General features: G+C 46.2%; 2 protein-coding genes and 1 long non-coding RNA gene across 5 annotated transcripts in view; 2 read left to right on the top strand and 1 right to left on the bottom strand.

Annotated features, from left to right (window-relative positions):
* LOC140722704 (uncharacterized) overlaps positions 1-27,091 on the top strand; it is a 328,213-nt gene that overhangs the window by 292,867 nt on the left and 8,255 nt on the right. The window lies entirely within an intron of this gene.
* Positions 699-11,137, bottom strand: LOC140722712 (uncharacterized). The gene is made up of 2 exons (XM_073037413.1): positions 10,175-11,137; positions 699-4,485 (listed from the first exon to the last, which is right to left on the bottom strand). The coding sequence occupies exon 2, from the start codon at positions 4,160-4,162 to the stop codon at positions 2,789-2,791; it is 1,374 nt and encodes a 457-aa protein (XP_072893514.1). The 5' UTR covers positions 4,163-4,485; positions 10,175-11,137; the 3' UTR covers positions 699-2,788.
* LOC140722700 (uncharacterized) lies at positions 14,139-24,677 on the top strand. Of its 3 annotated transcripts, none has more exons than XM_073037398.1 (3): positions 14,139-14,222; positions 16,119-16,288; positions 22,079-24,677. In XM_073037398.1, the coding sequence occupies exon 3, from the start codon at positions 22,465-22,467 to the stop codon at positions 23,920-23,922; it is 1,458 nt and encodes a 485-aa protein (XP_072893499.1). In that variant the 5' UTR covers positions 14,139-14,222; positions 16,119-16,288; positions 22,079-22,464; the 3' UTR covers positions 23,923-24,677. The 3 variants fall into 3 exon arrangements, with proteins under 3 accessions (XP_072893499.1, XP_072893498.1, XP_072893500.1); XM_073037397.1 differs by lacking the exon at positions 14,139-14,222 and adding an exon at positions 15,127-15,267; XM_073037399.1 differs by lacking the exon at positions 14,139-14,222 and adding an exon at positions 15,657-15,674.

Raw genomic sequence — 27,091 nt, 5'->3', positions numbered from 1 at the left:
TTCTTCTCAAATCAATGTTGACCATTTTTTCTCTCAAGCCTCTCTAATTCTCTGAATACACATCTGACTTTAAATTCTCCTTCTCTTATGTCAGGGTAAATTTCATCACATTAAGATCACTTGCCCCTAAGTGTTCTTTGAACTTAAGTGCCCTGAGAATTTCCAGATCATTACAACACCCAATCCAGAATAGCTGATCCCCAAGTAGGCTCAACCACGAGCTGCTCTAAAAAGCATCCTGTGGGCACTCTAGGAATTCCTCCTCTTGAAACCAACACCATCCTAATTTTCCTAATCACCTGCATGACAGTCCCCCATGACTATTGTATCATTCCCTTTTGGCACGCATTTTCTATCTCCCATTGTAACTTGTGGACCACATACTTGCTACTGTTCGGAGGTCTCTATACAATTCCCATTAGGGACTTTTTTTTTTACATTTGCAGTTCCTTTATTCTACTCACAGATTCTACACCTGCCAACACTATGCCACCTCTTTCTAATGATTTTATTTAATATTTTACCAACACAGCCACACAACCCCACTACCAGCTTGTTCTCAAACAAGAGGACCCGCAGATGCTGGAAATCTAGAGAACTACACACAAAGTGTTGGAGGAGCTCAGCATGTTAGGCAACATCTATGGATGGGAATCGACATTTCGGGCCAAGACCCTTTATCAAGACCCTTGGTCCCATTTCAATCAGTAGAATTTACAAAGATAAATAAGAACTTTAGAAAAGTCTATTCACACTCAGATACGGGTGAATCTGCAGATGCTGGAAATAAATAAAAACACAAAATGCTGGCAGAACTCAGCAGGCCAGACAGCATCTATGGGAGGAGGTAGTGACGATGTTTCGGGCTGAAACCCTTCATCAGGAGTGACACATTTAGATTAACACTACCTTGGATACAAGGAGGAAGAGGAACAACAGACATGAAAAAAATCAGACAACAGTCAGATAAAACTTCTAAACATATATTTTCATCAAAAATGAACAGGATTCAGCACTCCATGTGTGTATATGCAAATCTGATTTGAAATACAGACCAGAAAACTTAAATGAGAGGCCAAATCAGAAAAATAAATCACCACTCTGGAAGAAAACATTAACCAGTGGAATGAGTATGACCCTCCATGGGAGACATCCCAACAATCTGAGCAGATGAGATGGTGACAAGGAAGCATCGAGCACTCCACTGAGAGTTGGAGACCTCTTCCCAGAAACAGAGGGGTTCCTTGCAGAAATACAGGACAAGGTGTTCAACAAAAGGGGAAAAAAACAAAAAATACATGAAATACAAACAAACAAGGCAGTAAGTGCAGAAAATGCCAAGAGAAACCCGACACAATCCAACACATTCCAGGATCCCGCAGCAGTTTAACTCAATCTGATTACTTACAAAGGTACAATCAAGTGGCAAGTACCATTCACCAAAACATTGTTTAAAAATAAAAACTCATGAATGCCCTCCATAACTGAATGAAGGCACCATAAATTCAAGCCTGACCCAGTTTTAGAGTCAAGATCTTACAAATTATATGATAATCAATACATTTTTTCAAATAGGACAGTCCATAATAACCATCCGGATATCATATTGCAGGATAAACAAGCAGGAACAACTCCCTCAATAGACAAAACCATTCCCAACACACACATGTTCCTCAACCTGTGGAGAACCTCACCACAGGCATTGTTTGTGTCATCAGTCAGACAATCAACTGATTGTCTCTGTCAATCAGCTTCCAAATGTTGTTACTCTGACATTTGTTGCCACGCCCCGCTGCTGATACCCTTCTCCTCATCATACGTTCTTACCCCGACCATTGCCCAGAGCCCCAAACTCTGCCCTGTGCAGACCCACCTCTGGTGTCTGACCCTGCTCCGTTGAACATCCAACTGATGATTTCCCATTCTGCCTTCACTTCAGTCTTTTGAGGACAGTGATGTTCTCTAACAACCCTTTAGAAGCAGGGAAAATGACCCATAATGTGGAAATTAGTTGTGATTAAGGAGGTTAACTACCAATGTCATTCTTCCTCAGCCCAGAGATTTGAGGGGGGAAGAACATCACAGACAGAACTGCAATCAGCTCGACTTCTTCAGTCTGCAGAAAATTCAAGGGAAACCTCTTCACCCACAGATGATGACTATTTGTACCCATCACCAGAGTGAGAGTGAGAGATGAACAAAAGGGGAGGATTGAAATAGACTGTCATGGGACTGAATCACTGGCAGGGTCCAGCTGGGCTGAGTTGACTCTCTACTGTATGCTAGGTGTGTTATAAATGCACTAAGTACCGGAGACAGAGTTTAAAATAGAACTGATTGATTTGTCACTGATCCAGTCCCATTAAAGGTGAATGTACAGCAGAAGGAACTCCTCCCATGCCCAGTGACCAGGGTGCAGAACTGGGTGTGGTGAGCAGCAGCAATAATTGCAGAGTTCAGCACCGACAGTCACTCTCAAAATTGCATTCAGCAATGGTGATGGACAAATATCCAGCATGCAGCTCATTGAAACTTTCTCCCCAGTGTGAACCCGGTAGTGTGTCACAAGGTTAGATAACTGAGTGAATCCATTCTCACATTCGCAGCAGGTAAACAGCCTCTCCCCAGTGTGAACCCAATGATGCACATTTGATGGAGATGGCTGACAAAAACTCTTCCCAATGTCTCAGCAGGAGATCGTCCTTTACCCAAAGTGAACTTGCTGGTGTCTTTGTAGATTGGATGACCGAGTGAATCCCTTCCCACGTTCTGAGCAGGTGAACGGTCTCTACCCACTGTGAACTCGCTGGTGTGCCAGCAGATGAGATGACCGAGTGAATCCTTTCCCACATTCACAGCAGGTGAACGCTCTCTCCCCAGTGTGAACTCGCTGGTGTGCCAATAGTGAGGATGACCGAGTGAATCCCTTTCCACAGTCTGAGCAGGTGAACGGCTTCACCCCAGTGTGAACTCGCTGGTGTCTATGAAGGTTGGATGATTGATGGAACCCCTTCCCACAGACTGAGCAGGTGAATGGTCTCTCCCCGGTGTGAACTCGCTGGTGTATCTGTAGATCGGATAACCGAGCAAATCCCTTCCCACATTCGCAGCAGGTGAACGGCTTCTCCCCAGTGTGAACTGACTGGTGTCTCTGTAAGTTGGATGACTGAGTGAATCCCTTCCCACATTCTGAGCAGGTGAACGGCCACTCCCCACTGTGAACTGACTGGTGTACCAGTAGTTCAGATGATTGAGTGAATCCTTTCCCACATTCTGAGCAGGTGAATGGCCACACCCCAGTGTGAACTGACTGGTGTGCCAATAGGGAGGATGACCGACTGAATCCCTTCCCACAGAATGAGCAGGTGAACTGCTTCACCCCAGTGTGAAATTGCTGGTGTCTATGGAGGTTGGAAGATTGATGGAATCCCTTCCCACAGACTGAGCAGGTAAACGGCCTCTCCCCAGTGTGAACTCGCTGGTGTATCTGTAGATCAGATGACCGAGCGAATCCCTTCCCACATTCACAGCAGGTGAATGGCCTCTCCCCGGTGTGAACTCGCTCGTGTGTCAGCAGATCAGATGACCGAGTGAATCCCTTCCCACAGTCTGAGCAGGTGAATGGCCACTCCCCACTGTGAACTGACTGGTGTGCCAGTAGTTTGGATAACTGTGTGAATCCCTTCCCACATTGTGAGCAGGTGAACCGCCACTCCCCAGTGTGAATTGACTGGTGTCTCTGTAGGGTGGATGACTGTGTGAATCTCTTCCCACAGTTTGAGCAGGTGAAAGGCTTCTCCCCAGTGTGAACTTGCTGGTGTCTCTGTAGGTGGGATGACTGAGTGAATCTCTTCCCACAGACTGAGCAGGTGAACGGCCTCTCCCTGGTGTGAACTGACTGGTGTCTCTGTAGGGTGGAAGAGTGAGTGAATCTCTTCCCACAATCTGAGCAGGTGAAATCCCTCTCTGCAGTGTGAACTAACTGATGTAGCAGTAGGTGAGATGACCGAGTGAATCCCTTCCCACAGTCTGAGCAGGTGAATGGCCTCTCCCCAGAATGAACTCGTTGATGTACCTTCAATTTAGATGATTCAGTGAATCCCTTCCCACAGTCCGAGCAGGTGAACGGCCGCTCCCCAGTGTGAACTCGCTGGTGAGCCATTAGGTTAGATGACCGAGAGAATCCTTCCCCACAAATTCAGCAGATGTCCAGCGTCTGCCCAATGTGAACTTGCTGATGTACCTTCATTTGAGATGACCAACTGAATCCATTCCCATTGTCTGCGCAGGTGAATGGCCTCTCCCCTTGTAAAATAACAGGTGTGCCAGTCGTTCAGATGACTGAGTGAATCCCTCCCCACAGTCTGAGCAGGAAGGATGATTGAGTGAATCCCTTGCTCCACTTCTTAAATATCTGGACAGAGACAGCAAAACTGGCGTGTTTTGTTTGAGATTCCCGTAGACAAATTCCTTGTCATTTTTAACCTGTAAAAAGATTTACAAAATCCATCAGTGGGGGAAGGACAACATTTCAGATGAGATCACTTTAGTTGCTGAGGTGTGATCTGATATCACACTGTTACAGTGAAGTTCAACCCAAATTGGAGAGAGAAATCATCTTCTAACTTGGCACAGTTGCTGGTATCTGGAATGACCACCAAAGTCTCTGATGCTCTTCCTGTCTCTACAAGAATGGGGCAATTCTGCCATCTCCAATATGTGACCTGGCTCAGTTTGACTCTCTCCATTGGTATTATTCCCTGTTCCCACTGAGCTGTATGGGTGCCTGGCCCCACAGTAACTGAAATACTCTCACGCAAATAGCCTTTGTTGACGTGCAGCTGGGATTTTCTTTTATGTACTGTTAATTTAAAGTGCCACAGTTTTAACGCCATGTAAATATCTCCTACTCAGATGTATGGTTGGTCTGTCTGCACAGCTGCTAAAAGGAATTAGAGCAAATATTAGTATTATTTCAGGTTCTTGTCACAGTCAAAGAGAAATACAACACAGAAACAGACCTTTTGGCCCATCTGATTTGTGTTGAACTATCTAAACTGCCCACTCCCATACACCTGCCATCCATCCAAACCTCTTAAATGTTGAAACTGAGCTTGCACGCACCAGTTGGGCTGTCTGCTCATTCCACACACGGATGACCCATTGCGTCAAGAAGTTTCCCCTCGTGTTCCCCTTAACATTTCACCTTGCACCCTTAACCCATGGCCTCTGGTTGTAGTCCCACCCCATCTCAGTGGTAAAAGCCAGCTTGCATTTACCCTATCTATACCCCTCATAATTTTGGTATACCTCCATCAAATCTCCCCTCAGTCTTCTGTGTTCCAAGGAATAACGTCCTGACCTGTTCAATCGTAAAACCCAAGTCCTCTAGACCCGGCAACATCGTTCTGAATTTTCTCTGAACTCTTTCAACCTCTTTTAAATTTTTCCTGTAGGTTGGTGACCAACATTGCACACAATACTCCAAATTAGGCCTCACCAATGCCTTGTACAAAGTCAACATATCATCCATATCCTGTACTCACCACTTTGGTTCATGAAGGCCAATGTGCCAAAATCTTTCTTTCCATCCCTATCGAACTGTGACACCACTTTCAGTGAAATATTGACCTGTATTCCCAGATCCCTTTCCTTTACAACACTCCTCCATGCCCGACCAGTCACTGTGTAAGACCTACACTGGTAGGTCCTACCAAAGTGTAACCCCTCACACTTGTCTGCATTAAATTCCGTTTTCCATTTCTGAACCCATTTTTCCAGCTGGTCCAGTTCACACTGCAAGCCATGGTAGTCTTCCTCACTGTCCACTACACACCCAATCTTAGTGTCATCCACAAATTTGCTGATCCAGCGAACCATGTTCACATCCAGATTACTGATATAGATGACAAATAACAACAGATCCAGCACTGATCCCTGTGGCAACCATTAGTCACAGGCCTCTGCTCAGAGAGGCAACCATCTGCTATCACACTCTGGCTTCTCCCAAAGACAGTGTCTTGTCCAATTTACTATCTCATCTTGAATGCTGAGTGACTGAACCTTCTTGACCAACCTCCCATATGAGACATTGTCAAGTGCCTTGCCGAAGTCCATGTAGACAACATCCACTGCCTTGCCTTCATCCACTTTCCTGATAACTTCCTCCAGAGACTCTATAAGATTGGTTAGACATGACCTACTATGCACAAAGCCATGCTGCCTGTCTGCCAATCCTCCAGTACCTCACCTGTCACTAAGGATAATTTAAATATCTGTGCTTGTGCCCCGACAATTTCTACACTTGTCTTCCGCAGGGTCCCAGGGAACAACCTGTCAAGCCCTGGGGATTTATCCACGCTAATTTGCCTCAGGACAACAAACACCTCCACCTCTGTAACGTGTAGAGGGTCCATGAAGTTGATGCTGCTTTGCCTCACTTCTATAGACCCTGTGTCTGTTTCCTGTGTAAATAGGGATGCAAAAAAATAATCTCCCTCATCTATTTTGTTACCTCATATGTATTACCATTCTGATCTTTCACAGGATTAATTTTTTCCCCTTGGAATCTTTTTGCACTTAACATATCTGCAGAATCCATGAGGATTCTCCTTCACCTTGTCTGCTGGGGCAACCTCATGCCTTCTTTCATCAGTGTTCACTTGAATTTCCTGTATCTCATAAGTAGCCCATTTGTTCCTATCTGCCTGTATGCACCTCCTTTTTATTGATCTGGGAGATGAAAACCAAAGGGGTGATAGAGCTGCATGGTGGGGGGTGGGGGTAAGGGGGGTTAAACTAACGTCTCAGGGGGAATGGATGCCTGAATAACAGAACAGATAGTGGAGGTGTTGTGGAGACAGGTGTTGTTCAGACCTCAGACAAAGTCAGGAATGAAAAACGTTGAGCATGGTGCAGTGTATATGCTGAGCCCTGTATATCTCAATGCAAGGAGCATGATAGGAAAGGTGGATGTGTTCAGGGAATGGATCAACACCTGGAATTATGACACTAGGATCTGGCAACTGTGGACTGGGACAGGCTGCTTTATGGCAAAGGTGTGCTTGGTAAATGGGAGGCCTTTAAAGCAAAATTTTGAAAGTACAACGTGTCAGAATAAAAGGTAAAGATAGAAACTGTAGGGAACCTTGGTTTTCAAGAGATATTGTGACCCTGGTGAAGCACTAACAGGGATAGCAAGTAGGTTCTAACGGAGTTTAAGGAATGCAAGAGAACACATAAGAAAGTCCTGACGAAGTGTCTCGGCCCGAAACGTTGACAGCGCTTCTCCCTATAGATGCTGCCTGGCCAGATGTGTTCCACCAGCATTTTGTGTGTGTTGTTTGACATAAGAAATAAATCAGGATTGCTAAAAGAAGGCATGAATGAGGATGCCCTCACAGAAAAGATGAAGGATAATCTTCAGGGATTCTAGAGATAGATTAAGAGCAAAAGAATTGAAGAATTTAAGAGCAAAGTTGGTCCTCTGCAAGACCAGAATGGCAATCCACGTGTAGAACCAAAGCAGATGGGGGAGATCTTAAATACTTTTATCATCTCAATTACTCAGGAGATGGACACAGGATCTATGTGAGAGTGGAAAAGCTGCATTAAAATCGTGGACCCTGTACAGATTAAAGAAGCGGAGATGTTTGTTATCCTGAGGCTGATGCGGGTGGATAAATCTCCAGGGCATGACAAGGTGCTCCCTTGGATCCTGCGTGAGACAAGTGCAGAAATTATCGGGGTTCCGAGCAGATAATTAAATCATGCTTGGTGACAGGGGGAGGTACCAAAGGATTGGATGTTTCAATGAATCACACAAGTGGTTGTAGACGGGTCATATTCTGCATGGAGGTCGGTGACCAGTGGAGTGCCTCAGGTATCTGTTTGGACCCTTACTCTTTGATTTTTATAAATGACCTGGATGAAGAAGTGGAGGGAGCAGGCTGAGGGTAGCAGACACCAACAGAATCAACAAACTCAATTGTAAGGCCAGTGATGCTGTGGGGGTGGAACTGGACTCTCTGACGTTGGTGTTTGAAAGGAGGATGCTGTCCAAGTTGCATGCCATCTTGGACAATGTCTCCCATCCACTCCATAATGTACTGGTTAGGCACAGGAGTACATTCATCCAGAGACTCATTCCACCGAGATGCAACACTGAGCATCATGGGAAGTCATTCCTGCCAGTGGCCATCAAACTTTACAACTCCTCCCTCGGAGTGTCAGACACCCTGAGCCAATAGCCTGGTCCTAGACTTATTTTCACTTGGCATAATTTACTTATTATTATTTAATTATTTATGGCTTTATTTTGCTATATTTCTTCACTATTCTCGGTTGGTGCAACTGTAATGAAACCCAATTTCCCTTGGGATCAAAAAAGTATGTCTGTCTGTCTGAAAACCAATGTTCCCTGCACCAGTTCGCTTTCAACTTTTAACTTGGCAAGCTCATACAAACTCCACAAATTCAGAATTCCACTGCTGAAGGACGCCCATTTCCCAAGTACTCCTTCGACAGAAAACTTCCTGACCCAGTCCACACTTCTCAGATCCTTTCTGATAACATCCAAATTGTCCTGTCTCCAATTTAGAACCCCAGCCTCTGTTCCAGACCTCTCTTTTTCCATATTTACTTAGAATCTCATGGCATTATGATCACTAAATACAAAGTGTTCCCATACACTAATTTCTGTCACTAGCCCTGGATCATTTCCTAATAGCATATTGCACACTTCTACTTTAGGAATTCTATGGACTGAATAAGGACACATTTGACAAATTCTACCCCAGCTATTCCTTTTACAGTATGGGAGACACAGTCAATATTTAGAAAGTTAAAATCGCTTACCATATCAACATTTATTTCTTGGCACAGTCTGCAATCTCTCCACACATTTGTTCCTCTAAATCCCTCAGACTCTTACGTGCAACCAAGTCCCAGTAATGGCTACAATATCATAATTCCCTGTCCTGAGCTCATCTGGCTTTCCTACGATGCTTCTTGCATTGTGATATACACAGCTCAGCACATTCATCGCACCATGCTCAACCATTTGATTGCTGACTCTATCTGAGGTCTGAACAACATCTGACTGGTGTCAAGAAAACAAACTCTCGCTCAAAGTCACAAAAACAAGGGAACTGGTTGTGGACGACAGAAGGAATGGAGACAGGCTAACCCCTATTGACATCAATGGATCTGGGGTTGAGAGAGTGGACTGTTGGACTGTAATCACTGTTAATAAGAACTTTGATATCCTTTGGGTTTGATCAAGTTCATCTGCACTCTCACACAACCTATGTAGCAGGCCTGTAGTGGGTTATGAAGGATTTTCTCACTCCAGCTTTTTCACACCATCCATGTCTGATTTGCTTGCTAAATGATGCTTTAAAAAGTCAGATTTCCAAATATTACTGCACTTACTCCTACTTGCAAATTCTCCAGCAACTTCTCCATCGCCACAATACACAAAGGTAACACAATTTCTGTACTGGACACAAATATTCCCTCTGAACTCTCCCCCAGGTGATAGATGGTGGTGAACTCACTGACAGCAATGCCAATGGATGTGAAGGGAAGGGCACTAGTCTGTCTCACTGGAGTCTGGCACATCTGTGATGTGAAAGCTACATGATGCCCAGGGCAAAGGTGTTTGATATCATTATGTACCCAGAGAGAATGGGTCAAAACACGTTCTCACGGGTAGAAAAATCCAGAAGAGGAGGTAGAACAAGCAACACACATAAAATACCGGAGGAACTCAGCAGGCCAGGCAGCATCTATGGAAAAGAGTACTAATGCTGAGTTCCTCCAGCATTTTGTGTGTGTTGCTTGGATTTTCAATTTCTGCACATTTTCTCTGGTTTGTGATTGTAGGTAAAACAAAGGTGATTTTCTCAATTGGTGATGTAAAAGATTTTGTTCCCTTTCTCCGAGTTCCTAATCCTTGCATTTAGATAGCTGGAGCTCAGCTCTGTCTGAGAGATCTATCGGTTCCCATTCCGTCATCAGCCGGAAGCTCCCCGGGGCCCGTGTACGGATCGTGAGGCTGAGAGAGAGGGGGACGAGAACAGGACTATCCCGGGATTTCAGGGCACGGTGTCCGAACGTCACAGCAATTACCCCGAATTCGGTGTTGAAAAAACCAGCGCAAACCATCTCTTACCTGGAGCCGATTCCTCGAGGCCTTTCTGTACTGCGCGCATGCGCGATATTTGGAACCATCCTCATCCCTGACGCCTGCGCGTTCGGTCGGTGCTTCAGCGATAGTGAAAATTGTAACGCAGAACATTCTGGGTAATCACGGTGCCATTAAAAGTTTCTGCAAGCACCGGTTCCATATCCAGACCTCAGTTTTGTTTTTGTGTAGAAAACTCAGCAGCTCTCTTAACGCAGAAAGCAGCTACCATAAACAATGCACTTAATATCAGCAACCCTTCCCAGTGTCTAATGCGAAAGTAGATCCTTCTTACAAATGCAGATTGAAAACACAAGAGATTTTGCTGTTGCTGGAAAACCAGAGACGCACACACACAAATTGCAGGAGAAACTCTGCAGTTCAGGCAGCAGCGAAGCAGAGGAGTACACAGTCTAGACATGCTGAAGGGAGTCGGCCTAAACGTTGTCTATTTATTCCTCTCCACATTTGCTGCCTGATCTGTTGATTTCCACCAGTATTTTGCAGAAATTAACCACCTTTTTCCGGACAACCTGTTTCCAAATGTTTCCGATCTTTGTTTTGTAGCCAGAGCCTGCTGGTTTGATTCCTCCTCCTCCTCGTGAACTCCAGGCCCCATCTCTCTCTGGAGCCCCAAAGCCCTGACTCAGGCTGGTAACTCTTTGGTTTCTGACTCTGCACCATGGAAGATTCACTGGCGAGTCTACTATCAGACGTTAGAGGTGCATTGTGTTGCGAGACCGCAGGTTCTTTTACAGTGAGTGTCCCTTTAAGTGCCTGAGTGAGGCGGGACTGTGACGTCAGACACAAGCTGTGGCAGACTTAGAGGGAGAGGGAGAGGGAGAAGGAGAAGCTGTTGGAACTTCAGCTTGTCACTGCTATGGGTTGGAACTCTTCCATGCCCAGAAAATCGGGTTGATCATCGGCACGCCGTGCACAACGGATATGTGTGACTGTCACTTCGTATAATCCATTTGTCAGAATTTGCTGGAGTATCCTGTGGTATCACTTTTGTTGGCCCTTTCTGGAATCGGGGTGTTCTGTGGTAACCACTTGAAGACGATATTCCTGTCACTGTCAACTGGTGATATTTCGAAGTGAATTTCGGAACGAATCAACGGATAAGACAGTAACCGTCCCTCATGAACCTGCAGCTGCCTTCAGTCACCGTGAAGGTTAAACATTTAACACGGAGCTGATTTGAACTTCCTCCCTGATGTGAAGTTGCTGGTGTTGCCGCAGCTGGGATGATTGAGTAAAACTCTTTGCTTACTCCGTACAGAAATGTGGCCTCTATGTACTGTGAACTCACCGGAGCATCACAAGGTGGGTTAACTGAATGAGTCTCTTCACACACACGGAGCAGGTGAACGGTCGCTTCCGGGTGCGAAGCTGTTGGTGTATCTGCGATGGCCGATTGAATCCCTCCCAAAATGAGAGCCAGTCAATGACATCTCACTGCTGTCAACGCTGACAGATACAGCGGAACTAACGAGCTGTTGTGTTTGTGATTCCCATACACAAATCCTTTGACTTTTCTACACTGTTAAAGCATTGCAAAGCACGTCAGTGGGAGGACAACATTTCAACTCAGATAATTTTAGTCTCCATGGTGTCTTCTGATAAAAATACCGTCACAGCTCAAAACAATTTGGAGGAACAAGACTTCATCTTCTTCTGGCCACAGTTCCGGCATCAGGCACACTATCAAACACTCTGCTTCCGTCTCTGTATCAAAATGGATCATTCCTCCCCTTCATCAGTCTGTGACCTGGCTCAGTTTGGCTGTCTCCTTCGCATTCTGAGCATGCGCCACACACCTACTGAGATCACATTTAATTTACACGGCTGCGACTAGAGACTTTCTGATTATTATGTGTGACGGGGTCCTGAATCACCCCTATGAACTGTGTTTTCGAAAAGTGAGAGAGAGTTGTTGTTCAAAACCGGACACATTGTTATTAAGGGGAGGGGGGGAGGGAGAAGAGAGAGAGAGGGGGGCAGAGAGAGAGAGAGAGAGAGAGAGAGAGAGAGGGGGGGGAGAGAGTGAGTTATGGTTTCTCTGCAAGCTTGTTTTGAATATACAAGGACACTGCCTGCTTGTGAGTTTTTTACAGAGAAAGAGCAACGAGCAGCTCATGGGTCGCCAGGGTGACCGAGGGCGGTGTTATTTGATGGACGGCTGATGAGATACAGAGTGGGTCAGCTGATAGACCTACAGATACATGGTTTTGGACACTGAATGAGAAAGTGCAGTGCAGATAGACATATGGTACAGGGTCACATCGAGTTACATTGTGAGGTCGAGTCCATTCTATCGGACTAGAGACCATTGATTTGGCTTATAGCCGCGGACGGAATGCCCTCCTTAAACCTGGTTCGCGCCTTAAGGCTTTTGTATCTCGTCTCCGATGGGAGCTGTATTTGCAGCAAGAATGTCCAAGTTGTGGGTATCTGAGTACATGGCCTGCTTTTCCGAGGCAGGGGAAGTGTAGGGAGAGTCCATGGAGGGGAGGCTTGTTTCTCTCATGTTCTCTGTTCTCTCTTCTCCAAAGTTCTCTGCAGTTCCTTGCAGTCATGGGCAGAGCTGTAGCCATACGAAGGCGAGAAATATCGACAAGAAGCTCAGAGACCTCGGCCTTCACCCTGCCTTGTGTAGCTGGATCCTGGACTTCCTGTCAGATCGCCGGCAGTTGGTAAGAGTGGGCTCCCTCACCTCTGTCTCTCTGACCCTCAGCACACATACCCCACAAGGTTGTCTCCTTGGCCCCCTCCTTTACTCTGTGCACCATGACTTGTGTCACCCCTCACAGCTCCAATCTGATAATTAAATTTGCTGACACTACATTGATTGACCTAATCTCAAATAATAACGAGACAGCCGACAGAGAAGAAGTCATCACCTCGACACTGTGGTGTCAAGAAAACAACCTCTCCCTCATTGTGACAAAAACAAAGGAGCTGGTTGTGGATTATAGGAGGAATGGAAACAGGAACCAATTTGAACATTTTCAAGTCTGTTATTGCACATTTTAATATTGATCATGACACAATGTATGTGATATACAGTTAATGACATAAAGCATATTTATAGATTGTTACTGACAGAGAATCGTATAACCTGTGTTCCGTGTGTTATCCGAATGTACTTGCCTGCGATGCTGCCACAAGTCAGTGTTACTCTGTACCTGTACCTTCCCGTACTTGTGCACTTGGCAATAAATTCAACAGGACCTGAGAAATCTCAGTGAGATTTGAAAAGTGATGATCATCTTGGCAGCTCGGTAGGTCGAATGTACGAGACAGTACACTGTTAAATGCAAACCCCTGAACAGTGTTGATGATCAGAGGGATCTCAGACTCGAAGTTCATCGCTCCCTGAAAGAGACTGCACAGATTGATCGGGTGGTTAAGAAGGCAAATGGCATGGTTGTCTTTACTAGTTGAAGCTTTGAGTTCAAAAGTCGGGAAGTTGTGTTGCAGCTGTTACGAGCCTGCGGTCGTACTGTGACTGTTTCTTTAAGAGCGCCGGCGTGAGGAGGCGGGACTATGACGTCAGTCACAGGCTGACAGCGCTAACTGTGGATTAATCATGAGAGAGAGACAGCAATCTGCAGACAGGCTGTCGGTCAGGAGAGAGAGAGAGAGAGAGAGAGAGAGAGAGAGAGAGGAGAGAGATGAGAGAGAGAGAGAGAGAGAGAGAGAGAGAGGAGAGAGAGAGAGAGAGAGAGAGAGAGAGAGAGAGAGAGAGAGGAGAGAGAGAGAGAGAGAGAGAGAGGAGAGAGAGAGAGAGAGAGAGAGAGAGAGAGAGAGAGAGATGAGAGAGAGAGAGAGAGAGAGAGAGAGAGAGTGAGAGTGGAAAAGCTGATCACTTCAGTTTGTCGCAGCTGAGGCTTGGAACTCTCCTGTGCCACAAGAGTGGGTTGATCATCGGTACAGGGAACCACAACGAATGTGTGTGGCTGTCACTTCGTATAATCCATAGGAATGGATTGTGGAATATCTTGGGGGACCGCTTGTGTTAACCATTGCCAGGGTATGTTGTGTGGCAACCCCGGTAGACGGTATTCCTGTGACAGGTCACTTTCGCTGATAACTCGTATATGGACGGATTCAACGGATAAGATCTTCGTTGACGGTTATTTTGAAGTAACGGCCTTTTCTCTACGTTTCACCCTGGATCACAAATATCTCTCTCCCATCATTTATTCCGTGGATTACTGAACTTTCCTACTTTACCATCTCAAGACTCTGAGCTTTGTTGCCTCAGGCTCGATAGTTTGGGAGTTATATTTACACATGTATACACATAACACTGTTACCTTTCCTTTATTTCGTTAAGTTACTGTAAGTAGATACTAAAAAGAAATGGTTTAACATTAAAACCAGACTCCAGTGTGAACTCTATTGCTGCTGGTTCGTTTCTCAAACGTTACAGTTCGTGACACAGCTTTATAAAACTAGTTAGACCACATCTGGAGTGTTTCTGACAGTTCTGGGCGCCCCCATTCTTGGAAGGATGTCGGGGCTTTGGAGAGGGTGTGGAAGAGGTTTACCAGGATATTGTCTGGATTAGAGGGCATGAACTATAACGAGAGGCTGCACAAACTTGTGTTGTTTTCTCCAGAGCGGCGCAGGCTGGGGTGAGACTGGATGGACATTTATAAGATTACAAGAGGAGTAGATACAGTGAACAGACGATATAATTTTCCTGCGGGTTGAAATGTCTGACACATTTAGGGTGAGAGGCGATGTGAACGGTAAGTTTGCTTCTTTACAGAATGATGGGAAGCTGGATTTTTGTCTGGGGGTGGGAGACCCCCACCGGTCACGTGAAATCGTTTGCCCCTCCCATTTAACCGCAGATGGGCAGTATCTGGGCGTCTGTGTCCGAGGCCCCGCCCTCCGGATGATACAACAATTACTTCGCGCATGCTCACAGTCTACAGGAGGGCGGTGTGCTCGCTTTCACAGTGCTGAAGTACATCTGCTCCGGGATCGGCAAAGGGTTCCCGCCTCCTGGGTGGGGAGCCGGGGGTCGGGATCACTGTCTGCGGGCCGAAGATATCACTTTCACATCGGTGAGTATTGAGTCCGATCCCGAGTGGGGAGATCCGATATTGGCCGTGAGCTCCGAACCGAGGGCCAATTTCTCATTTAGTACCCAGTTATCTGGGCTCGTCAGAAATGTGTCGGCTTCACTGAATCTGCATTGAGCGATCCAAACCAGGAGCCCAGGCTGTCTATTTCCACAGAATTGAAACGGACGTCCCGCGAATAGGTCACGTGAGGCTGTGCGCCGCAGATCTGCTCCGCCTTTCCCTTTGTGACGGACGATCACGTGGTGTGTGCCCACAGTCCGCGGATGAATGGTGATGCGGGATGGTGGGGAAAGTGGAGGGATGTATGGTGAAGTAAACCTACCGAATGCTGAAAAGCCTGGATACAGTGGACATGGAAAGTTTGCGATTGACAGCACAGTGTCAGAGTAAAGATGCTTCCCTTTAAAACTGAGATGAGAAAAATTTCTTCAGCCAAAAGATGTCTGATTTGTGGAATTTGTTGCCACAGAGGTTGGTTGAGGCTGCCATTTGGGTATGTTTATGACAGAGATTAATATACTCATGATTGCTAAGTCGCTTCACGGTTACAGCAGGAAGGCAGGAATATGGTGTTGGAATAAATCTCAGCCATGGTTGAGTGGTGGAGCAGACTCGATGGATCGAATCACCTAATTCTGTCCCTACATCTTATGTCTAACAATGACTGAATGATGACTCCTTCCTATCCCATATCAGGTTTTGTGACGTGTCAGGGACAGATTTGTTCACTGAGATCGTTATATTTGTCTTCAATGTTTAGAGTTCAGGGAGCAGAAATATTTTGTTCTCCTTTGTATTGTTAACATGGTTCATTATCTCTCATGTTAAAGTTACACCTGCGGTGAGAGATTTATCGGAAGAAAAGCCCACAACTGGAAGCAAACCACAACTGAAGACGAGGGAACAGCAACACGTGAACCAGCCCGAGGATTGAGAGAACCAACTGGAGAGAAACCCTTCTGACTCAGAGTTTCCATTGATTCAGTCAGGAGAAAGTTTGGTGAGTCTCATTTACTCAAATACTGGTCTTTTAGACATCACAGAACTGTACAAAGGAAGTTAGGGAATAATTGGAGTGAGACTGAATGTGCCCAGAAATACCAGTTATGCCTCTATCAGACCCAGTTGCAATCACTCCAGATCTGCTAATGTGCTGTCAGTAGCACGGCTCTTTAAACTCACACACATTCCCTCAGTGTTTGCACATTTGAAGTGCTTGCATCTTCTGAAGTAGCTTTTGGTTGGTTCTGAGTGTGGAGAGGGAAAGAGGGGTGTTTATATTTATTATCTTGCAAAAAAGAAGTAATTGTTTGCAATTACTTGCTGCAAACTCACTACCCATACCCCGTACATTCTCAACCAGATTATTGACATAGATGACAAGTAGCAATGGGTGTTACCCTGGGGAGCTCCAGGAGGCACGGGCCTTGATTCCAATAAACAGCCTCCCATCATCACCATCTGCTTCCTACCATCGAGCTGTTCCCAGACTCTGGGCTCTGCGACAAACACAATGGTAGCAGCAAGATTAGACAGTGATTAACATAAAGAGAGATTTGTTGCTTCCTGAAAGCTGTCTGATGCAATGGACCAGATCCTCCTTTGCTCACAATGTAATCTGCCCTCGGAACCATCCTCCCGGGTCACACTTTGTCCGATAACCCACATCCCCAACCTCCCTCCACCAGCCAGTAGCCCCACAACTTTCCCACCATTTACCCCACACCCGTACACATCAACAGATTCATGTCACCAGCATCCACTCTCACTGCTGGGGAACCACAACTAACTGATCCTACATTCCAGGCCCAGATTGTCCAGCCTTCTGTCTCCATCCCAACCCTTTCCCCCCCTGCAACCGACCTTCGATTTAGGTTGTCACGTAACCTGTAACCGGGTAACCAAACCAGCAGAAATGGAATTATACGTTGGAGTCTGGTGGTACTGTAACTAAAGGTGTTTATTAATAAACTAAGTAATACAGTATCCAAAATGCAAATATACATATACAACAGGTTAGCAATGATAAATACAGAAGTGTAGGAATAAGAATCAAAACCAAGTTCTGTCGTAGTCAAGGGGTAAATGAATAGTCTTAAGATAATGCAGAGTTCAGTTCAGTTTGGGTTGAGGTAGTTGCTGTTGTGACGTTGGAGATAGAGAGAGTGGACAAGAGATGAGCGGCTGCAGCAGGCAAACCTTCCGTTGTCTTCTTGTTCCTTTGACCTGTTGTGGTCATCTATTATGACCCTTCCGTTCCCGGCTAGACCGTTCTTCAGTGCTGGACTTGTCACCCAGGCGAGGACAGACACACACACAAGCCCCTACTGGCCTGCCTTCACACACTGTGAGCTTCGGACCGAATCCCCCGAATCGATCCTCCAAGCCCCCACCTTCCTGTGGGTGCACAACACTCATTCAGTGTCCAGTGGCGTGTCTGCCTGTGTCTCAGCAGACTCGTCTTTTATCTCCCGAGCTGGGGTTCCAGCCATCCATTAAACTGGCCACTCCCTCCTCCTGTCTCAGCAGGCACCTGGCATCACTCTGCTGTGTCAGCAAGGATTCACACAAGCAGGCAGAGTCCTTGGGAGTAAAGTCAACAATCAGCGAAGAAGCCATAATTTTAAATCCTTGTGTCTCTCTCATTATCAGCATGTGCAGCATGGCGCCTCTCCCCATCTTTATCCCTCCTTCTCGTTAGCAGCATAGTTCACGGGGGGCCAACTCTGGACCCCATCTCCCCATGGTTTTCTCATCACACATAACAATGTAAACCCGAGATCAGCTCCTTCCTCATCGCCGCCCAACCAGGCTCAGAGCTCGTTAAGGAGCCTCGTGTGTGGTACCTTGTAAAACATATATGTCAAACTCAAGGCCCGCGAGCCAAATCCGGCCCGCAGTGGAATTATCTTTGGCCCGCGAGATAATATCTAATTACTATTAAAGCTGGCCCCAGTAATCGAAGCGCCTATGGCGTATGATATAGCTAATGCTGAGTTTATTCAGGTACCAGGTTTTCAGGGTTTTTAGTGTTTATTCGGCAGTCTTCTTCATAAGAAACGGAATTTATAAAGTGAAACACTTTGTAGTTATAGCAGAGACTGAGATGCATGAGAGCAGGCTGAAAAAAACGGATGCAACGAAAGCTGCGTTCGCACGCGACCGACTGATCCGGCCCGCATGAAGCTGCATTTTGCTCAATCCGGCCCGTGACCTAAAATGAGTTTGGCACCCCTGTTAAAAGGTCTGAAAATCCAAGTGCAAAATATCAACAAACTCTCATTTGTCTACCCTGCTTATTATTTCTCAAAGCATTCCACCAAATTCATCGGGCAAGATTTTCCCTTGCGGAAACAATGCTGACCCTGGCCTATTTTATCTTGTGCCTCCAAGTACCCCAAACTCACATCCTTAACAATCAACTCCAACATCTTTCAAACCACTGTCAGTCTAAGTGGCCTATAGTTTCCTTTCTTCTCCCTCTCTCCCTTCTTGAAGAGTGGAGTGGCTTTTGCAATGTTCCAGTCTTTCAGAACCATTCCTGAATTTAGTGATTCTTGAAGGATCATTAGTAATGCCTCCACAATCCCTCCCGCCACCTCTTTCAGAACTGTGTGTGTAAACCATCTGGTCCAGGTGACTTATCTGCCTTCAGATCTTCAGTTTCCAAAGAACCTTCTCTCTCCTTGTGGTCCCTTCTGTACAGGTCCCACCTTCCCTGGAAGAGAGCCATGGAACCAAAAATCCTATCCCCCCCACATGCCTGATGTCATGCATGGGTTTGCTACACCGGGGTCTAACATCATGTGTGTGGTACCTTACATATGTGGGTTATTCTCGTGGTTGTGCAGTTTAATCTTTATTCCGTTCAGACAAGGGAGTGAGATCCAGTGTCACGTCCTCTCATTGTGGGCGGGCATTTTTTCATTCACTCCATTCCACTGTTAAAACTTGCCGAAGTGCAGCCGATGTTTCAAGGTATATATCCCTATTAATGCAAGAAGGAAGCTGAGGAATTCCTGAGGAATAATCAGTTTGCTTATAACAGCAGAATGGAAAATGTCCCTAGGCCTGGTGGTACATTTTCTGTTTTTGTGTTTTCATTTATCTTCGACCCGATGGGTGGTTGAGAATTGAGAATGTCTGGTCTGGAGTTCTGGGAATCTTTAATTATGTTGCCTGATTTACTGAGGCAGCAGGAAGTATAGAGCGAATCCATGGAGAGGAGGCTTGTTTCCATGATGTGCTCAGTGAAGTCCACAGTTCTCTGCTATTTCTTGAAGTCAACAGAAGAGAGTAGCCACACAAAGGTGTGATGTATCCGGATGGGAAACTTTTTATGGTGTAAACTTCAATTCGCCGGAGCAATAACCACACCACAATCAGTTCATTATTTTTTTCACGAGTTCACTTTATTCTTTTCCATGAATCATGGGAAGTTCACATCTGCAGATGTGCCGGGCTGTCTGCACCACTTTCTACAGGTTCCTGCGATTGAGGGAAGTACAGTTCCCGTACCAGGCAGTGATGCAGCCAATCGAGAAGCTCTCAATTGTCTCCCTGTAGAAATCTGTTAGGATTTGGGGCCCAAATCAAACTTCTTCAACCATCTGAGGTGAAAGACACAGCTGGTATGTACAGACCATTTGAGATCCTTGGTGATGTTTATGCTGAGGAACTTAAAGCTGTTCACCATCTTAACCCCAGGTCCATTGACGTCATTAGGGGTTAGTCTGTGTCCATTCCTCCTGTCCTCCACAATCAGCTCCATTGTTTTTGTGCCAATGAGGAAGAGTTTGTTCAGACCAGTCAGATGTTGTTCAGACCTCAGATAGAGTCAGCAATCAAATGGTTGAGCATGGTGCGATGAATGTGCTGAGCTGTGTATATCACAATGCAAGAAGCATCGTAGGAAAGCCAGATGAGCTCAGGACAGGGAATTATGATATTGTAGCCATTACTGGGACTTGGTTGCACCCAACAGTCTGAGGAATTTAGAGGAACAAATTTCCAGAGAGATCGCAGACCATGCCAAGAAACAAAGGTTGATTCAGTAAGTGATTTTAACTTTCCAGATATTGTCTGTGACTTCCATACTGTAAAAAGACTAGATGGGGTAGAGTTTGTCAAATGTGCCCTTACTCAGTAGGTAGGATTCCCGATGTAGAAGTGTGCAGGAAGCTGTTAGGAAATGATCCAGGGCTGGTGACAGAAATTAGTGATCATAATGCCAGGAGATTCAAAGAAAATATGGAAAAAGAGAGGTCTGGATCACGGGTTGAGATTCTCAATTGGAGAAAGGTCAATTTTGATGGTATCAGAAAGGATCTGACAAGTGTGGTTTGGGACAGGCTGTTTTCTGGAAAAGGAGTACATGGTAAGTGGGAGGCCTTCAGAAGTGAAATTTTGAGGGTGTAGAGTTTGTACATGCCTGCCAAAATAAAGGTTGCATGGTAACTGGTGCAGGGAACCTGGGTTTTTAAGAGATATTGAGGCCCCGGATATTTTGTTCCTCTAAATGCCTCAGACTGTTGGGTGCTACCAAGACTCATTAATGACTACAATATCATGATTCCATGCACTGAGCTTATCTGACTTTTTTTAGTTGTCTTCTGTTGGTTTCCAAATGCTTCCCAATAATTTTTCTCTTTTGTTTGCCCTCTCTTTGACTTTTATGTTGGCTTTGGCTTCTCATTTTAGCCACAGTTGTGTCCTCCTGCCTTTCCAATGCTTTCACTTCCTCGGATGTATCGATCACTCAGCTCCCGAATTGCTCCCAGAAACTCCAGCCATTGCTGCTCCGTTGTCACTCCTACCTTTTCCCTTCCAAACAAGTTTGTCCAGCTTCTCTGTCACAGAAACCTACAGAAGTTCAGTATGGAAACAGGCTACTTGGCCCATCTAGTCAATGCTGAAAAAGCATTTAAGCTGTCTAATGCAACTACCTGCACTGGGACCATCGCCCTCCATACCCCTACCATCCAGGCTCCCATCCAAACTTCTTTAAAATGGTGAAACTGAGCTCATATTCATCACTCATGCTGACATCTCATTCCGCACTCTCACAACTATTTCAGTGAAGACTTTTTCCACACGCTCCCGTTAAATTTTCACCTTCGCCACTTACCCATGACCTCTGGTTATCATCCCACCCAACCTCAGTGGAAAATGCTGCTTGCATTTACCCTATCTGTACCCTAATAATTTTGTATACTTCTAACAAAACCTCAAAGCAATGTATGATTCCCTTGTTTATGTTTAAAGCATATTTTAGGTGAAAAGATGATGAGGGGCATGATGAGAGGCTTTTTCCCCCAGGTCTAAAGTGGCTAACATGAGGGGCATAGTTTTAAGGTGCTTGGAAACAGATACCGAGAGTATGTCAGGGGTTAGTTTTTTTACACAGAGAGTGGTGGGTGCTTGGAATGAGTACCGGCTATTTGTGTGAGAGTGTTTCAGTTACTGTGGGGCCAGGCACCCATGCAGCTCAGTGGGAGCAGGGAATAACACCAATGGACAGAGTCAAAGTGAGCCAGGTCACAGATTGGAGATGTTAGAAATGCCCCATTCTCATAGAGACAGGAGGAGCATCAGAGAATTTGATGGTCATTCTAGATACCAGCACTGTGCCCAGTTAGAAGATGACTTCTCTCTCCAACTTGGGTTGAAATTCACTGAAATGTTGTGAAGCCATATCACACCTTGACGAGTCAAGTGATCTCATCTGAAATGTTGTCTGACACCCATTGACTTAGTAAATCTTAGTAAAACTTAGTAAATCTTTTTACAGGTTGAAAATGATGAGGAATTTGTCGACTGGAATCTCAAACATATCATGCCAGTTTTGCTGTCTCTGACCAGATATTTACGAAGTGGAGCAAGGGATTCACTTCATCTTCCTTCCTGTTCAGACTGTGGGGAGGGATTCACTCGATCATCTGACTGACTTCTACGCCCGTTATTTCCTGCCCAGACTGTGGGAATGGGTTCAGTTGGTCGTCTCAACTGAAGGTACATCAGCAGGTTCATACTGGGACAAGGCCATTCACCTGTTCTGTGTGAGAGAAGGGATCCAGTCGGTCTTCCCACCTGTGGACACAGCAGTCGGTTCACACTGGGCAGAGGCTGGTCATCTGCTCAAATTGTGGGGAAAAATACACTCGGTCATCTGACATAATGGCTCATCTGCGAGTTCACACTGGGGAGAGGCTGTTCAACTGCTCGGACTGTGGGAAGGGATTCACTCAGTCATCCCATCTGAAGGTACACCAGCGAGTTCACAGTGGGCAGAGGCCGTTCACCTGCTCAGACTGTGGGAAGGGATTCACTTGCTCATCTAAACTGAAAATACATCAGCGAGTTCACACTGGAGAGAGGCCGTTCACCTGCTCAGACTGTGGGAAGGGATTCCCTTGCTCATCCCAACTGAAGGTACATCAGCGAGTTCACACTGGGGAGAGGCCATTCACCTGCTCAGACTGTGGGAAGCGATTCACTTGCTCATCCCAACTGAGGGTACATCAGAGAGTTCACACTGGGGAGAGGCCATTCACCTGCTCAGACTGTGGGAAGGGATTCACTCAGTCATCTCAACTGAAGGTACATCAGCGAGTTCACACTGGAGAGAAGCTGTTCACCTGCTCAGACTGTGGAAAGGGATTCACTCGGTCATCTGAGCTAATGCTACATCAGCGAGTTCACACTGGAGAGAAGCCGTTCTCCTGCTCAGACTGTGGGAAGGGATTCGCTCGGTCATCTCAACTGAAGGTACATCAGAGAGTTCACACTGGAGAGAGGCCATTCACCTGCTCATACTGTGGGACAGGATTCACTCAGTCATCCTCCCTAATGAAACACCAGCGAGTTCACACCGGGGAGCGGCCATTCACCTGCTCGGACTGTGGGAAGGGATTCATTTGCTCATCTAACCTGAAGTCACATCAGCAAGTTCACACTGGTGAGAGGCCATTCACCTGTTCAGACTGTGGGAAGGGATTCATTCGGTCGTCGTACCTGATGGCTCACCAACGAGTTCACATAAGGGAGCGGCCGTTCACCTGCTCAGACTGTGGGAAGGGATTCCGCTGCTCATCCCAACTGAAGGTACATCAACGAGTTCACACTGGTGAGAGGCCATTCACCTGCTCAGACTGTGGGAAGGGATTCCCTTACTCATCCCAACTGAGGGTACATCAGCGAGTTCACACTGGCGAGAGGCCATTCACCTGCTCAGACTGTGGGAAGGGATTCCCTTACTCATCCCAACTGAGGGTACATCAGCGAGGTCACACTGGCGAGAGGCCGTTCACCTGCTCAGACTGTGGGAAGGGATTCACTCAGTCATCTCAACTGAACATACATCAGAGAGTTCACACTGGTGAGCGGCCGTTCACCTGCTCAGACTGTGGGAAGGGATTCACTTGCTCATCCCAACTGAGTGTACATCAGAGGGTTCACACTGGGGAGAGGCCGTTCACCTGCTCAGACTGTGGGAAGGGATTCACTTGCTCATCTCAACTGAAGGTACATCAGCGAGTTCACACTGGGGAGAAGCCGTTCACCTGCCCAGACTGCGGGAAGGGATTCACTTGGTCATCTCAACTACAGAGACACCAGCGAGTTCACAGTGGGTAGAGGCTGATCACCTGCTCAGACCTTGGGACGCGATTCACTCAGTCATCTAGGCGTATGTAACTCTTGCTTCGGCTAGCAGCTTAATGTAGGAGTGATAGCCCCCAGCCCGGCCAAACTTGTGAAATCTCGTTTGGGTGGATGCTGTGTGATGTGTCCCCTGTTACAAATCAGTTCCCCGAAAGTACAAACAGTACACAATATGCGATTAAACGATTGAGCTTTATAATTCTTACTTTGACTATAGGGTTAGTAAAGTAAACAAAGAAAAAGGGCCCGCTCTCTCCATTCACGTCTTCTCATCTCTCCCTAGCGAAAGACCACAAATTCTCTCTTCCAGACTCACAAGAAAGAATGTTTCTCTCATTGGATACCCCCACACTCCAAAACCCTGTTATCTGTAGTCTTAACCTAAACATTGCTGCTGCAGAGAAACATTACCTCAGCAGTGAAACATTACAGAGAGGCCATTACATGAGCAGTGAAACCTTGCAGCATGTTACACTTGTGACACAATACCGGGTTAACACTGGGGAGAAAGTTTCAATGAGCTGCATGCTGGATATTTGTCCATCACCGTTGCTGAATGCAATTTCGAGAGTGACTGTCGGTGCTGAACTCTGCAATTATTGCTGCTGCTCACCACACCCAGTTCTGCACCCTGGTCACTGGGAATGGGAGGAGTTTCTTCTTTCACCTTTAATGGGACTGGTGTTTAATATTCTGAATCTGAAACAAATAAATCAGTTTATTTTAAACTCTGTCTCCGGTACTTAATTGAATTTATAACACACCTAGTGTACAGTAGAGAGTCAACTCTGGCCAGCTGGACCCTGCCAGTGATTCTGTTCCATGACAGTCCTTTTAAATCCTCCCCTGTACGGACAAAACAGCATGGTTTTCCTCTTCCCAGACAGATCTCTTGGAATTTTTTGGTGAAATAAGAAAGGTGGTGTGTGTTGTTTATTTGGATTTTCAGATGGTTCTGAACAAGGTGCTGCAGCTGAAGCTGCTTAACAAGACCACAGCTCATGGTATTTGATGTCTCTGTGCTGCTCCCGCTGGAGTTTAGAATTATGGGCGGGTTTCCTGACTACTGTGAAGCCAAGATAGAAAGCATGTTTCCCATAATGCGTAGCCCAGGACCAGGGGTACACCCTCAGACTACAGGGAAATCAATTCATAAGAAAGAGGAAGACTTATGATATTATGTTTATTCAACATGGCCATGACTGATCTATGCTTCTGTGTCTATCCCCCTCTATCTCCACCTAAAATGTACCCATTTCAGCCGCCTACACTCAGCTAGATAGACACTTCACTGATACTAAAGGAATTTACATGGAAGATTTAGAATTTTAGAAATTTCCATATGTCTCCATTTAAAATGAGTGGCCCTTTTCGATCCCTGTCAGTTTCTCTCTCACTGATCAATATGTCCCTTTCCCTCGTATATCTCCCCCGTCTCAATCCCTGGTTTCTATCCCAGCTTAACTCCCCATCTCTCTTCCCTCTCATATTCCCTCCAATCTCTCTCCTCCGTCATTCTCTCCCATGCCTCTTTCTGCCCCTCACTTGCTCCCCGTTTATTTCTTACCCACATCCATCTCACTCTTCCCGCAATTCTCTCCCCTCACTGGGTGTTGCCACCATCTCTCTCCCCTCTGTTTCTCACCTGTAACACTTCCCTGCCAGCTCTCCTCAGTCTTGCTCACTAACACTCCTAGTCTCTCGATTCTCTCTCCCTCTTTTTCACAACCACCACTCAGCCTGTTCTCTCCTCCCTCCAACCCTCCTTCCCCCTCTTTCTCTATCTCTTCCTCCCCCTTCTCTCTTTCTCCCTCTTCCTCTATCTCTCTGTCACTTTCTCTCCCTCCTCTGCTTCATCCAACTCCAAACGCCAGTATGTTCCGATGTCACCAAGACTACTTATCTTGTCGATGTCACTGTCGCATATTGAAAGGGACGGGTTGCTATCCTGCAGTGAGCACGGGCTGAGATTCAGTGTCGGGGTGGGTGTGTGGTTTGTAGACAGAAAGGGGAGAAGAGAGGTGAGAGTGAGCGGAAGTTGGGGTGACTGGAGTAGGAGAGGGAGGTGAGGAAGTGGGAGAGGATGTATTAGGATAAGAGGGGAGTGGAGGAAATGGAGAGTGAGAGAAGATGGAGGAGAAGCAGAGAGGAAGGTGTGCTGAGAATTGAGAGGAGGGTGAAGGGTAGGGAGAAAGTGTGTGGAAGATAAAGTGAGGGCACTATGGAGAGGAGCAAGCAAGATGTTGAGGGAGCTGCACACACAGTGTTGAGGGAGTCCCATTCCCTCTGTCCTACTCACTGTAACTCTTCTAAGGTTGTATTTTCATCAATGAAAACAGGATTCAACATGCTGCGAGCATGTACTATTCTGAACTGAAATGAAAGCTCAGACCAGAAAGATGAAGAAATGATCACAATCGAGCAGTTATTCCCTCTGGGGTGGTTACATGTCCTAAGATGGCTTTAGGAGCAAATAACACTCGCCAGGGGGACATTAAAGAATCTTGGTGGGGCGATAAGCCATCACTTAAGGCATCAGATCTGACCGACCATTAGTAGAGCAGGCACTTCCAAAAAAGGTGGTGGCGCTGGGACACAGGAAGAAGCATCGCACTGCAGGCCTTGAGCATTCGTCATCACAATGCGTCTGACACTTGGCGATCTCGTCCGACCTAACCACCCTAGCAGACGTTGTTGCAGATGCATAAGTTAGTGACGGGGGCACTGGACTGTTCTCAACTCGCGGCACTGGGGCTAAAGTAGGTTGGGAAACTCTGCTAAAGAGGATTGAGTTAACCAATGGATGAGCATAACCGTCCACGGGTGAGATCCACTATCTGAGCAGACAAGGTGTCAATGTGAAGCGTCTGAGGACAGGCTCAAAACTGGAGATCTCTTCTCAGAAGCTGAGTGGTTCCTTGTGTCAATAGAGGACCAAGCGGTTGACACAAAAATAACAAACATGCACTTTGAAAGAGTAACAAATTCAAGACGAAGTGTTGTTCCTTTCTCAGGCTCTAAAGCAGAATATGCCATTTGATTGCTCACACAGTCGCCATCAAGTGGCAAGCATCATTCATTCAAAATCAGGAAGGAAGGTGACATTTCTCCCTGGAGTAGGAATTTGGGTGTTCCATGGAAA

This window comes from Hemitrygon akajei, unplaced genomic scaffold (assembly GCF_048418815.1).
Source record: "Hemitrygon akajei unplaced genomic scaffold, sHemAka1.3 Scf000085, whole genome shotgun sequence".
In the NCBI taxonomy this organism is placed as follows: Eukaryota; Metazoa; Chordata; class Chondrichthyes; order Myliobatiformes; family Dasyatidae; genus Hemitrygon; species Hemitrygon akajei.
This window is presented reverse-complemented; position numbering and strand designations above follow the sequence as displayed.